The following is a 14,511-nucleotide window of genomic DNA, read 5'->3' on the forward strand; positions in this document are numbered from 1 at the left end:
TGTACATTAATTTTCGGGGTAAGGTGGTCTGCAACAACCTTCACATACTAAATTATAAAGTACTAGACGCATATCATATCATTCGGCGCGTGCTAAACTACTACTACGTAAGTAGACTCGCGTAGCCAGTCCCTCCCCATTTTTGATTAGGGCGACATGCGGTGTGGAAGATCGAATTCTCGGTTTTAGGTGTCGAAGTCCCATGATACTTATGTTGCGCTCTGGAGCCAGCTCTGCTCAAAACGTTTGTACTACTAGTACATCAAGCTACGTGGTGAAGCACAGATCTCGTATACAGTATGTCGGCATTACTCACTTGGATCGGCAAGAAAAACCCTTCCCTGCAAGGTCGCTTTCAAGAACCATGTTTTCAGCTTGCCCGATCCGAATCAGGCCAAAACTCCACAACGATGGTGCTGTCTGTGCTGCTGCGAACAGCGATATTGAGAAAGATTTGTTAGGAAATCAGTCTGAAAAGAGGAAGCGTAGATCTTATCATCGGTATGCACCTGAACTACAAGCGAAGATTGCCCGTTATGGCAATGAGCACGGATTGAATGCAGCGACAAAAGCACTTCGCAATTAAATTGGGTCATGAGATTAGACATTCGACGATTGGCGAAGGTTGTCGATCCGACGAAAATCTCTGCTCTACCGCATTGCTTGCGTGGGCGCCCGCTAATGCTTTGCAAAGAACTTTACGGCATGGTACGTCGACACCTCTTAGCCATCCGCTCGTCAGGAGGCATTGTCAATCGCAGAATTACGTTGGCAAAGGCGTTGGGCATAGTTCGCGCGCTCGGAAGCCCTCTCTGTTGTGTCGAAAACGGAGGTGGTTGTTCATCTCAACAAGGTTTGGGCAAACTCCATTTGAGGAGAATTAATTTTTTTGCAAGAGACGGGGAATCAAGGCCGCCAAAAAGTTACCATACGATTTTCAGACGTTGAAGGCCCAAGTACATCGAGCGAAGCACTGCTAAGGTGAAACAATTTAACATTCCTCCGCAGCTCATTATCAACCTTGATGAGACTGGTGTGCCTATTGTGCCAGTGTCACAGTGGACACTTGAAGAAACAGGCTCAACATCTGTTCCTATTACTGTTCTAGATAAAAAAAAAAGAAGAGAAATCGCTGCTCTTCTGGCCTGTACGGTATGCGGAGATTTGCTTGACCCTCAGCTCTTATATCAAGGCACAACAGAACGCTGCATCCTCCACCATGTGTGAACTTTTTGGAAGTCTTGGACATCGGACATTCTTCGTCACATTGGTCTTCGCACGACACGGTTAGAAGATACGTTTTGAAGATTCTGAAACCAAAGACCACAGCAGTGAAAGCACAGCTCATACTCGCTCAAGTTCAACGTGGTTTGGTGCTCCTGAATGTCTACAAGGCACACTACACAGCAGATTTTCTGGATGAGTTTAAAGTGGCTGGTTTTGAGTTGGAGTATGTACCAGGTAACTGCAGCAGTGAACTCCAGCCCCTCGACCTCAGTGTCAACGGGCGGTTTAAGGATCAGTTGAAGGACGCCTTTACTAACTGGATTGAAAACCTTGTTGCATCTGCTATTCAAGGGTTTGGTGATACTAACACAAATCAAGCAGTGGCTGCAGTTCAACCACATCTCCGTTTATCGAATCTGAAACCAATTCATGCAAGATGGATGATTGACGTGATTACTACGTTGAAGACATCATCAGCACACATATGTCAAGGATGGGAGGCAGCCGGCACACTTGCAGCCCTGCAAAAGATGCTGATGGATCATACACAACCTAATAACCATGAGCAGTACAGCATCACAGGAACGGCCACTACACTTGCACCTGTTGTGTCAAGTGAAATCCAACAGGCTGTAACACACATTTTTAGCAGTCCATGAGCATTATATTATTTGTCAAGGGAACTTTGCATATCACGAATTGATTGTCGACAAGGCAGTAATGCATGTACGGTATCATCATGCCTGTGAGCCAAGGAAGTGCTCTCTGCTAATGTGAACTTGTCTACGTATGATCACGAGCTAGCATCCCACTCTTTGGCTAACCAATATGTTGACATGATTCGCCAGGGGAACAATTTGTATGACCTTTATGCAGCGCCTCTTGGCAGTCGCTTCCTCAGCACATTTGATGCGTTGAAGTTGTGCCCTTCTCTGCAACTGACTTTGCAGGCAAAAGGTGAATTATGTACTACCAGCCTTGAGAGGTGCCTCACAAAGTCGTCTCAATTGTTGACAAGTAGGCGACAGATGTACTCGAATACCACTGCTGCTGTTTTCATTGCAAAAGGGAGATCAGTGGCCCTGGTTGTCACCGAGAACGCGACAGTTGTGATCTTTCGCAGTCACTCGTACGGCCAGAAAAGTGTTCTCATTGCAGTTTCTACTGGGATTGCACCTGCAATTCGCTTATGTGCAATTGTCTATATATATATATATATATATATATATATATATATATATATATATATATATATATGTATGTATGTATGTATGTATGTATGTACGTATACGGAGGCATAGACAATAGGCAAGAAGCTGATGTTTGCTTACTAGAGAAAGTGCAGGAAGTTGTAATGTAGTAGTAATTTCACAATTTCATTTGTTTGGTCAAATTGCAGAGAGTTGCCCGGTTTTTGAAAAACATATGAATGTGCTTACAGGACATATACTAATAGTAGTAATGTCTGTTTTGACAGAGAAAACTGGTTCAACATTTGAATGGGCATTAAATTTGAGTGGACATATAATTTGGGCATTGCAGACCCTTCGCCAAAATTGCCGAATTTAAATGTATACCGAACATATACGAAATTAGAGTAGGTGACGTAACAATAATTAGCCATAGGATGACATCAAGAAGTACAGAGATGAACGTCAGCAACGCATAAGTATAGGACACAAACTACCGAAAACGTCACCAGTTGCTAATCCAAAGTGAGAAAAGGCCTCATGCTAAAGGAGAAGCGAAGAAGTGCAGCGAATTGCGAGCGCATAAGGAACGAACTTTTTATGAAGTAACGATTTCAAAAACACCACAAAGCAAAGTACAAGGCACCGGCCATCGCGAAGAGCATCATTTGCTTTTACGAAAGTACTGTAGAAAAAGGTCGGAAAAGAACAGAGGGATGAAAGCAATCAAAACAAAAATTCAAAATGGTTGCGCCCAATGGGACTACTTCCATTTATATATATATATTACAGTCTGTGCCATAAAAGAAAAGTATCTACGTCCAATACCAAGCCTGGTGCCACAATTTTGAAGCTTGCATGGTACCACAATTGGCATCATCACAATGGCAATAGAACTGATTCATTAATTGATGTTGTTTGTGTTCACCTAAACGAAGTGTTAGCTGAACAGACCATGCACGCGCCTAGGGTTAGCATTTTAGTGCTTACTCATTGTGCCTGTAGTGTGATTGTTGATTATTCTTTGTCTGCCTTTACTGAGGAAATGTTATGGCGTGTAACAAAATATATTTGTATGTCAGATCAATCTGGTTCTTACGTATTTCGTACTCGAGCCAGCCTCTCCCTGCCTTACATTATACCTACTAATGGTTTCGTTGACGCCTCTGCCCTTTGAGGCCTGTACCATCCCGCTAATTAGCCTCCCGGTTGGCCTCAAGCTAACACAATCGAACAAACGCACCATACAGTCTGTACACTGCACATCGGGGCGATGACTGTCTTGTGCAGTCAATATTCTCGTTGTAGCAGCTATCAACAGAGGCTACGCAGATTCCTACTTGATTGCTATTTGGCCGTTGGCCTACTGTTACAATTATCGATCTTGCTCGGTGTGACCGTCCGCTCCTGGCGCTTTCTTCCAGTTCCAGCCTGTCTGCATTATTGGGATATTTTATAACAGGACACAGACTACAAACGAAAGACATGAAAGATACTTAGAAAGAGTGGCGAGCTTGGATAAGGGGAGCAGTAAGTTTCCTTTTCGTTACTGCCATCGTTGGTGTCAAACTGTCTTTATTACTGTTCGTCAACAACAACATTACAACTAGCAAACGTTTGTGGTACACGAGACGGTTATTGGACCTCAGGAATTTAGAATTGGTTTTCAAGTATTTTCTGTTACTTCATGCACAATGTCGGGTGTCGTAATGATGTCACAATTGAATGGAAACTATGCACTTGCTGTCTTACTCGCTGTTGTCAACAAGCTTATTAGCGTTTTCACTATGTCTCCTCTTCTTTCTCTTTTCGCATTTTTCAATTCTACTGCTAGTTTGAATATTGGAAGCATTCTACTGAAATAACTGTTGACAGTGTTGCTGCCTACCAGTGGCGGATTCAAGATTTCTCAGACGGAGGGGCGCACACCTGGTTTTGGAAGTGTGACGTCACAAAGACAACTTTCCATTTTACGTAACAGGATTACTCGGCCAAAAGACGACGTTAAAGCAGCATGCGGTGGGGATGATCGTTACCATACCTTTCTTCCATAGTACTTCTCAGAACAGTCTTCACCAACTTCAATGAGGAGCTGTTGTTACAGGACAGACCGGAAGTATTCTCACAGAACCCAGCACGGTTTTTCTGGACTACTTTCTGCAATTCAGTTGTCAGCATATGATTAGAGCGACGACTAGGTGTACGGTATACTCTGAGAAACTCTGACAGCTTGGTCTCTGAGCACAAATGATACTGTAAGCCAGCATGCTTACTGAGCATTTCTTTGCCATATTTTCAATCAGTTAGCGACTTTGCTGTCGTGTCAGCTCTTTTGGCACCAGGATTCTGCGGTTGACAAGGAAAGAACACACATGCCACACAAAAATACCTTGGCAGTACTGGAAATACGCAATGAAAGGAAAACCAGTAAACCACAAAGGATTCAGACGTCGAACGGTTTCCCCGCCTTTGCGACGTTTATCCACGTACGTTCTTGATAGAAATATGCAGTCTGAAGCCGGGACTCTGCTCTGTATGATGGAGAACTTTTGAGCATCAGTTACGGTTTTACCAACCGAATTGACAGACATTTCTAAGCTCTGTAAACGTCGTTGTCTGCAAGAAATAATAGTGAAGTCATAAATTTCAAACCTAAAGAGTCTAGAACTTCAAGGCTAACTCTACGCACAGCTCTGACTCACTCATGACTGAGCTACAGTAATGTACCCTAGTAGTAGTAGCTACTACGTATCCAGCAGATGCCGTTTAAGCAGTTGCAAATCAATGAGATGAAACGTCTATTGTGTCAGTGATGATCCAAGAGGCTACTGCAAGCCGAAGTCTACTTGAATAGTCGCTAGGCTTCAATAGAACTTGGCAAAGGCTGTTGAGGTGCATTCTGTTCTGTGCCTTTCCAGTCATGATGTCCCAAATGATTAGATCTGTTGAAGCTAGGAGGCTTAACACTGTGACTGGAACAAGGCCACAAATGCTTGAACAGGTCTGCAGTGGGAAGGATCTGCATGAATGACAGCAAATATGATTACTATTCCAGGGAAAGTTTGTAGCATGAAAGCAGTTTTGACAGGGACAGAGTTTTGCTGGAGTCACATGACAGCACCTCTAACACTGGTGCCAGTTCCGCATCGATATTCAGTGGGAGAGGGTATCCAAGTGAGTCTCCATACCACAACATTTTCAGCTGCAAGTCAAAAACTACTAGTGCCCAGTGATTACCCGACAACAGATTGTTTGCCATAAAAGTCACAACAGTTTCTTTGTCAAAGCGAACATTGACAGCGAAACAAGCCAGTCTGATATGATTAATTTACACAGCGTTTTCTAGAACGTCTAGAAACCACCTGTTGCCTTCTGCAGGAGACTCTAAACTGCACAGTACACTTGATCATTGTTGAGACACGTACTTCCTATTGATCAAGGAGAAAACATGCTGCAATACATCCTCAGTGACCAATCTGTCACAGGCAAGAGTTGCCAATTGGTGTGTCGTAAGGTTGCCAATCACAGCATCTGATGACTTTCGTGACCACAGGTTAGACTTCAACATACTGCTGTTATACTCACTGATCATGATAACATTCAGTAAACTAGACTTTCTGTGCGTGCTTCCAAAGGGTCTGTTCACGACCAAATCAGCTTGAGCAGACAATCTTTTTTCACAGATTACCTCATACGCTGTCTTCTTAGCGTTGTGCATTGCTATGAATTCCCTTACATCTTTCTCATCAAACGCACCATATGGGAACACAGACCTGTACTCTTTAGTTGTTCTGTTCTCTTCTGTCTGATTCAATGGCATTAGAGAAGACAACAGGTTTTGACACTGAGCTTGAGGTGGCATCACGTGTACAAAATAGGGGTTTGTAGGAGAAGACATGGTCTCACATTTTCTTCAACTCCCAATGGTCACTGGTCACGGTAGAGTGAAGGTATTGCACACATTCTTCTCATAGCAAACTTGATGCAGGCCTTAAATTTAGACAGATTGTCGTACTGACAAGTAATATAGAGTGGCGCACGTCAGAAACAAGTGGGCAACTCGCTGTCTTTGTTTCAACAAGGGGGAAATTATATATGCGCAAAGAACAACTCTGATTGTGGTTTCTAATTTCCCGCGAAACTAAGTTTCGTTTGACATCCGTCTACAAAACCCGTACAATCTCGTACGGCATTATTGCATGTGCATGTATTTTTGTCATATCCGGGATGTGTATCCGGGTCGCTACACATCCAGCTGGGCCCCAAAAAATTCACCATCTGTGATTGTTGTTTGCTTACCTGAATGTGCATCGATTACGTTTGCTACTCCTACTTCTACTTGTGATGATGACAGGCTATCGGGTAGCCTGTCCTCTTCCTCGACCGCTTCCAAGGCAGCAGGCGACCTCAAAGCTTCAGAGATACTGTCGCTGAACTCGAACTTGTGTGGTCTAATAACTATTTAATGGTTCCAAGCATGACTCGCAGGATGAAGAAGATCTGCGATTCTAAATTTCATGCGATGACAGAACGCTATCACGTAAAAGCCTCCAGATGGCTGTTCAGAACTGCCGTCGCCTCTACCCTAGCAGCGTTGCCTTGGATATGAAGATGTAGTCATTCTTACAGGCCGCTGACTATACAGGCGGGCACGCGTCTCCACTCTGACATCACATTACACCACGCCCGTTAAAACGCATTACCGGAACTTGAAGAACCGGAAGCGACTTTGACCTGCTATATCTCAGCGAAGACTTAAATTAAAAATCTAAAACTATTTTTCCTGTCATGTATGCAACTAGAACTATATTTCCAACATAAAAGAATTTGATTTTTGCGCGATATAGGTTTACATCCACTCTTCTCAATCGGTCTTTTTGTTACCATGTGATTAGTCTTAAGAACGTTAATTAACAGTAAGTTAAACACACACACACACACACACACACACACACACACACACACACACACACACACACACACACACACACACACACACACACACACATGCACACCGCCGAATGCCTTTTACAGAAAAATTGTTTGCAGCTTGCAAAACGTACACAAAATGTGGTAAATATCAGCGATAAACGTTAAATATGTTTTGATATCTCGGCATGACAATAGAACCGCTGTATACTGCACTACTGTTTATTGTATTTTCACACTGCTTCCTTCATTGTGTATACCAGCTAGTACGCTGAGATCCATGCAACTGTTATTTACCAACAAGCATGCAAGCATGTCTAATACTTTACTCTTCTGCGTGACAAGAGCTGTAGAGTCATCAATACATAAACGTGTCTCGATCCAGGTGCCTAAGCTTTACAGGCATGACAGCAAAACTCGGATATGATTCATACTTTCCGCCCTATTTGCACACGCAACGGTTTGTTGTGGCTGCACCTAGAACCATGCATCACATGCATAGCATTGTTCTCTATACACATCTTCATTTCTTCCTCTTGCGTTGCTCGTATCTTCGCCTTCCTCCTGCTGATGTTGCTTTGACAACACGTCGACGATTCGCCTGATACTCACTTGCCTTACCCGTGCCCTTCGATGCTAATTTTGATGTATCGCCAGTCTCTTCTGTTGTTGATCGACCAGAACCAGCGTCGCTGACTTTCACTTCGAGAGAAGTGTGAGCAGCCACGATATCATCCCTATTGGTTTGTAAATCTACGCAGTTCGATAGTTGCTTTGATTCTTGAGGCAATACGCTCGTTGTCTTGTCATTGAGTTGTTGTTTGGGTTCAGGTTTTCGTGACATGGCCGACACACATTCTTTTGATTTGCTAGGTGGTTCAAATACCTCGGCGAGTGGACTCTTCTCTGCTCTTAACGAGCTGGAAGTGTCAACACACGCACTGATACTCTTCTTCTTTGGCTGCGAACGAGCATGCAATGGCTCTTTTAGATCTCTCTTGTTATTTTTTGAGATGTGCAAAGGTGTAGGGTAACTTTTCTGACCTTCGTGGTTCCTCTCTAGGTTACCACTCCCTTTAGTGGATACTTCACTAGCGATGGACTGGTTAGGTTTGCCTGTTGCAGTTGAGCGCGCAACCTCGTTTTTATTAATAAAGTTTCCTGAAGTTGGATGTCGCTGTTTTAGACTGGCGGTGTTTTCGTGTGCTGCAGCGTCTTTACCACCGTCGACATTTCCACTGGCTTGTTGTGACGTTTCCCGCTTCGGTCTCATAGAATTGTCCAATCCGGGAACAGATGGCGCATCGTTTCCGAACTCTGCTCGAGGTATGAGGGTAAACGCTGACGGGACGGAAGAACCGGGAATCAGACGCACTGCCTTGAAGAAGTCGTCACGACCGAACCTCACACGTTTTTCTTTATACGACCCTTTGAGAATCCTAAATTTCATTAAATAGTCATCGAAGTGTTGAAACGAAAATGTAAGTTAATTAATCTAACTTTAGCTACACCCAGTTCACGATGCACGCCACGCAGATGACCGGCCGTCCCGTGTACGCCAAAGTATGACCATAGGTGGTGCTTCGCCTGTGGTGCCGCGTAACGCTGTGTGTGTGTGTGTGTGTGTGTGTGTGTGTGTGTGTGTGTGTGTGTGTGTGCCGCACCTATCTGCTCACGGTGTTTAAGTGCTATCGCACTACAGTTACAATGTCAGTGCATGTCACAGTGTTTTGGTATACACACAAGTGTTTTAGTACCTATAGGGTATATGCATGCAGGCGCGTACCTGGTGGAGGGTTGGGGTCGCAATCTATAGGTCCCTCTCACAGCCCTGATCTCTTGTGACCACTGGCCAGGCGCGCGTTAACTATACAGACTTGGACAAAATTATAGGGACACCCCGCTGTGGGTATGTAGTAACACAATAATTAGGTCACAATTTACCAACTATCAATATTGTTAAGAACTTAATAGTTACCGCGCTGATTGTTAGGTTTCTTGAGAATACTGTAGACCCTAAATTGTTTTCTTTACGTTTCGCATTGCGGAAAACAAGACCTAAAAGTGTATGACGTCATGACTACGTAAGCGTCGTAAGTTAGACTCTCTCTGATTTTGTTTAGTGGCTTTTAAAAAAGCCGCTTTTAATAACGCGAAGGAAAATTGAAGCCCTTCACCAGTTCCTCAGTACCGAGTGTTCCCGCCTCTCGCCCTCCTGATTGCGTCCAAACGTCGCGGAACACTTTCTGCCAAGTTCCGAACACACGCTGCTGGAATCTGCTGCCACGCCTCTTGTAGAGCATTCCAGAGCTCAGCTGAAGTTCTCGGTTTGCGACGGTTGGCAGCAGTTTTGAGTTCATGCCACAAGTTCTCGATTGGATTCGCATCAGGCGATTTTGGCGGCCAGTCCAACAGTGTGACGTCATGCTGGCGTAGCCATTGTCTTGTTGACCGAGACGTGTGGATTGGCGCGTTGTCCTGTTGAAACACAAAGTCGTCTCCTATCAGTGCCGCTGCGTCTGTAAGCATGTGCTCCTCCAGAACCTGTTGGTACGCCGTGCTGTCCAAACGACCTTCCAGTTTCACCAGAGACCCCAAACCATGCCAACACATCGATCCCCACACCATCACACTAGCCGCGTGCTGGACCGTACGATCACAACATTCAGGGAGAAATTCCTCACCTTTGCGACGCCAAACGTACAGAGCACCATCGTTTCCTATGCTGACTTTTGACTCATCTGTAAAAAGAACAGATTTCCAGTCATCCAAAGTCCATTGTGTGTGAGTAGTTGCCCATCCCAGTCGCAAACGCCGATGGTTTTCTGTTAGCAGTGGTTTTTTCTAGGCCTCCGAGCGTTCACTCCTGTCTCACTGAGACGACGACAGACTGTTCTACTTGATACCTGCTTGCCGGTTTTATCAGCCAGCTGATACGAGAGCAGTCCTGATGGTGCTCTGCGGTTCTGCAGTGCCATTCTCTTCAGTCGATGATCTTCCCAGATTGTCGTTGCCGTCCCACGTCCAGGTCGTTTTATATAATCGCTGCTGCCATGGGAAAGCCGTTGCAGGCACTGATGAACCGAATTCCTGGAGCGGCGGACAAAAGCTGCGATCTGACGCACAGAATGGCCAACTGAGTGAAGGGCTTCAATTTTCCCTCGCGTTTTTGGACTCAACTGTTTGCCTCGAGGCATCGCTGCAACTCGTGAAATATCGCACGGAACAAGACTCTGCAACTGCGTGCAGCTGAACGTTCAGGCTAATTTATCGCCTAAGTTTGGCGGTCTCAAAGGCAGCGGTTTTAGTGCAGCTGACATTTCGGCGGTAGCAGTTTGAGATTTTGCTACGTCAAACGTGGACCGGAAGTGGCATGTCAATGTTCTTTTGTTGCTATAACTTTATTAGTTTTTGTCTTAGCAGGATTTCTTTGTAATTCGTTAGTGTCGCATGATTTTTGAATACGTTGAAGTTTGTTTATTGATTAAAATGACAAAACAATTCAAATTGTGATCACATGCGCGAAATCAATGCGCAAAAACAGATGATTCGCTTTTTTTCATAATGTTGATTTGATAAGAGGACCCACAAAATTGCTTTCACTCTCTACTACAGAGCATTCTTAGATTGTATGCCAAGAATGAGCATCCAAGAGCGATGAACGTGTACAAAGACAAAAAAGTAGGAATGGCCGTCTTCCTTCTTCAAAGCAAACTAGATGAGCAGTAGGTAGTAAGTAAAGCTGCAGTCTTGAACTCAAGCTATGTTACATACTAAAAATGGCACAATCCATAAAAAAGAAATTCGAAAAACATTTGGTTTTGCTAGAGAAAAATTCAGTGCCAAAGTTAGACTACACACAAGAATGCCAGGTGTCCCTATAAGTTTGTCCAAGTCTGTACAGTGGTTTACATTTCTTTGGACGTGCTCTGTGTGAATAGGGCTCGTGTTAGGCTTGTTCCAGGCTTCACATTTCTATACATGTAACGGACAAGGTAAAGGCGTGAGAGCCTGGAACGAGGCATTGCTAGAAACTATTTACCAACATTCTAGATGTCCCCTAATTACTCTGCTGTTGTTCTTTTGTGTTTTACGTTGTTCATGCTCAAAGCCGTACACAGAGCTCTGCATGATAGCCTTGTAGTTCCCTACAAACGTTATGTATACGACTCAACCAGAGCGACTCTCTTCTCGTCTGAAGAGCTACAGCCCCAGCTGGTATACACTTTGGCTGATACAGAATTTTATTGAAGGGTGCAAATGCTTTATGATGGGAGGCTAGACCACATGATCATGCACTGACGCATCACTTGTGTGACATGTATGTGACACTGTCTGAACAAGAATCTATATGCGCACAACTCCCGGATCAGGTTCATCCGGGTATCATGCTACGGTACTTCTCCATACAAGTTTGTCAAATCTATAGTAATTCCTAGGAGACAACAGTTACTAGAGTCTAATCATTGTCCTGCAGATGCACAACGTCGCTCGAGATCGCAACAACGCGCCTCCAAATTGGGTCCCTTGAAGGGGGCATGCGCTCTCAATGCCACTATGGTATGCTCCCGAATTGCGCGCACGCGGACATCAAAGGTCTGGCCACGCGCGACCAATCACCGGTTTAATACGTGCTACTCACCAACGGTACCAAACACGACAGCTATTTCATGCATCTCGGATACTGAAAGAGTGAAGCAACAAAGGTGGAGCGAAAATACTTTCAGAGTAAAGCCAAAAGCAATTTGCTGGAAGATATAATATTTCTAGCGACGTCCCAAAGTTTTCTCGACAGCATGCAGTGTCACAGACGAACTGCTTTGAATAGAAACAGAAGCAAAAAACCAAGAGAAAGAGAAAGCCAATAAAATACATCTGGATCGAGCAATAAACAACCTCAAGTGCTATTTGATTTGAGCTGCAGACATCCAATATTGTCTGCTAACTCCACCCTGGAGTCTGCACGTGGCGTACGGTACTACAATATACCACGTAATCATGCGGGTGTTCGCGACCAGTTCGAGCCACATCCGCGCGGAAAGCAGTTCATACCATCCGTTGGATAAAATATCCTATATACGATGTTTAACCAGAGGAAAGAAAAATACGGGGTATACTGAACATGTGACACCTGCATGCATATGGATCGCTCTAGGGTGGTACGATCACATGCACGCACTAGATAACTTACAGTTCGACTGCTTCCAGCGTTAGTTCTCCGTCATCCTCATCTAGATTGACGTCAGACTCTAAAAGAACAGTATATGCAATGTATGAAAACGGAATATAATTGAATTCTAATCTCGTTGATGTTTTTTCGTACCCAACTTGTCGCCTGCATCGAATCCGACCGGTTTCGCATCTCGAAGGCAACTCCACGTGCACCCCATTACTTCTACGTCGATTTCACGTCAACTCGCGTTTCAACATGAATGAAGTCAACGGTGGCTGTCGTTGTGATGTTTTAAATGAAACGTGAAAGGACATTGTGACGTCACAATCAAAATAAACCAAAGGCGTTAGCGCGAGCAATAAATTAGATACGATACTATATATACTGTATACGTATACAGCGTATTAGCTACAAGAAATTCAATAGACCGTGCAAACCCTGTAGCACAAGTTGGCGGCTCTAGACTAGCGATTGTATCTTGGCTGAGCGCAATGCAGTCATGGACGCGTGTACGTACTAAGATGCTCCAAATGCACTCAATTTCTCTGGCCAGACCAATTAATCTCTTAATGCTTGCATTTACCAGTCCGAAATGAAACTTGACAACACAAAAAGTTTATGTGCGCATGCGCCATAATGTTTGCCTTCTGTGTGAATTTGGATACATATAACTGCGAGAGTATGAAAGACAGGTTGTCGAGTGTCTGTTTTTATGTGTCGCGTGCTCAGGTTGTAACTGCATGTGCCGAGATAGTTTGCGCATGCGCAAATTAGAACTTGCATTCTCGGTACAGTTCACATTACACCATGCAAGCGTGCTGAAATTGCTCTGTGAGATAGTCTCGCATCTCTAGATGCAATTCTAGAGCTCTACTTGAATCATCCATCGACTTCACAAGTTAGTTATTATCAACATAATTATACATGTATCTAGGGCAGAAACTAAACTGCAAACATATAGGATTGTAGCAAATGGATCGAGCTTCTATACAACTAGACAATGGTTCATGAATGATTTACAAAATGAATTTCAATAGAAATACATTCGGTTCTACCTAGATCACACATTTTTCATATATGTTTATCTTAGTGCCAACCAGTTGTCTACACACATTGAGCTTGAGTATTTGCATGTGCAGACATCGTGTACTCATTCAATATTTTTTAACTTCTATTACTACGTCTTCAAATTTGAGCCCACAGGGTCCTACAACTATAAACATTTTGATGTATTACCGTGCATCTAAAATACCTGCAAATGCGCATGCTCACGGTACAAGACAAACCAGGGTGACCCACAAACTCGGTTTCATCCCCCCTGTGTAGCAAATCCTAAATCCCTGACTGGTTTATGTAAAATTTGTTTACCAAAGTTTACTGTGGGTTACTCTATTTAGACACACATTTGAACCTTGAACCTGCCATACCCACTATGGGCTTAGGTGCTGCCACACTTATATCCATACTTCACAATCCTGAGCCAGCAATAAATTGTCAATTTGTGACTGCGTTAAATCATACATCACAGTGTCTCTCCATCATTGTTCGACACTGTCTGCAGGTCATTTGATGCCAAATAGTTTGCTTCCCAATAACATCTTCTGATGTCTTTGAGAGAGCATACTATCAACACGACCTAACCATTGCAAATGCCATCTATGAATGTGTATCTCTATAGTCTTCTCGTCTGCATTTCTGATTTTATCACACCTTGTAACACCTGAAATATCCTAAACACATCTGCATCTCAAATAAAATGTGTCGAGGCATTGAATATCGCCCCTTTTTATTAGGCAGGTCTCTGATCCATACATCAATGTTGGTATAACTAAGGTTTTACTCACACTACACACACACACACACACACACACACACACACACACACACACACACACACACACACACACACCACTAATCATTCGTAAAAGTTAAGTTACTGTTAGTGTACAAATGAAAGGAGAACCTAAAGTGCTAAACCCTATGCACTGAGAA

The 14,511-nt window shown here is 43.8% G+C and overlaps 1 protein-coding gene across 1 annotated transcript; it reads right to left on the minus strand.

The window, feature by feature from the left end:
* Window positions 1–7,505: 7,505 nt before the first annotated feature.
* Window positions 7,506–12,815, minus strand: LOC134197454 (uncharacterized). Its single transcript, XM_062666784.1, has 3 exons — window positions 12,670–12,815; window positions 12,538–12,595; window positions 7,506–8,785 (listed from the first exon to the last, which is right to left on the minus strand). Exons 1-3 carry the CDS (start codon window positions 12,734–12,736, stop codon window positions 7,870–7,872), a joined length of 1,041 nt encoding a protein of 346 aa, XP_062522768.1. The 5' UTR covers window positions 12,737–12,815; the 3' UTR covers window positions 7,506–7,869.
* Window positions 12,816–14,511: the final 1,696 nt, after the last annotated feature.

The sequence above is a fragment of the Corticium candelabrum genome, chromosome 22, assembly GCF_963422355.1.
Source record: "Corticium candelabrum chromosome 22, ooCorCand1.1, whole genome shotgun sequence".
Lineage (NCBI taxonomy): Eukaryota > Metazoa > Porifera > Homoscleromorpha > Homosclerophorida > Plakinidae > Corticium > Corticium candelabrum.

Bases quoted from the DNA above. Each gene is read 5' to 3' on its own strand.
- LOC134197454 (XM_062666784.1), bottom strand. From the start codon at position 12,736: ATGGGGTGCACGTGGAGTTGCCTTCGAGATGCGAAACCGGTCGGATTC. The intron at 12,596-12,669 runs GTACGAAAAAAC...CTGTTCTTTTAG, and splicing joins CGATGCAGGCGACAAGTTGG to AGTCTGACGTCAATCTAGAT. The intron at 8,786-12,537 runs GTAAGTTATCTA...AATGAAATTTAG, and splicing joins ACGCTGGAAGCAGTCGAACT to GATTCTCAAAGGGTCGTATA.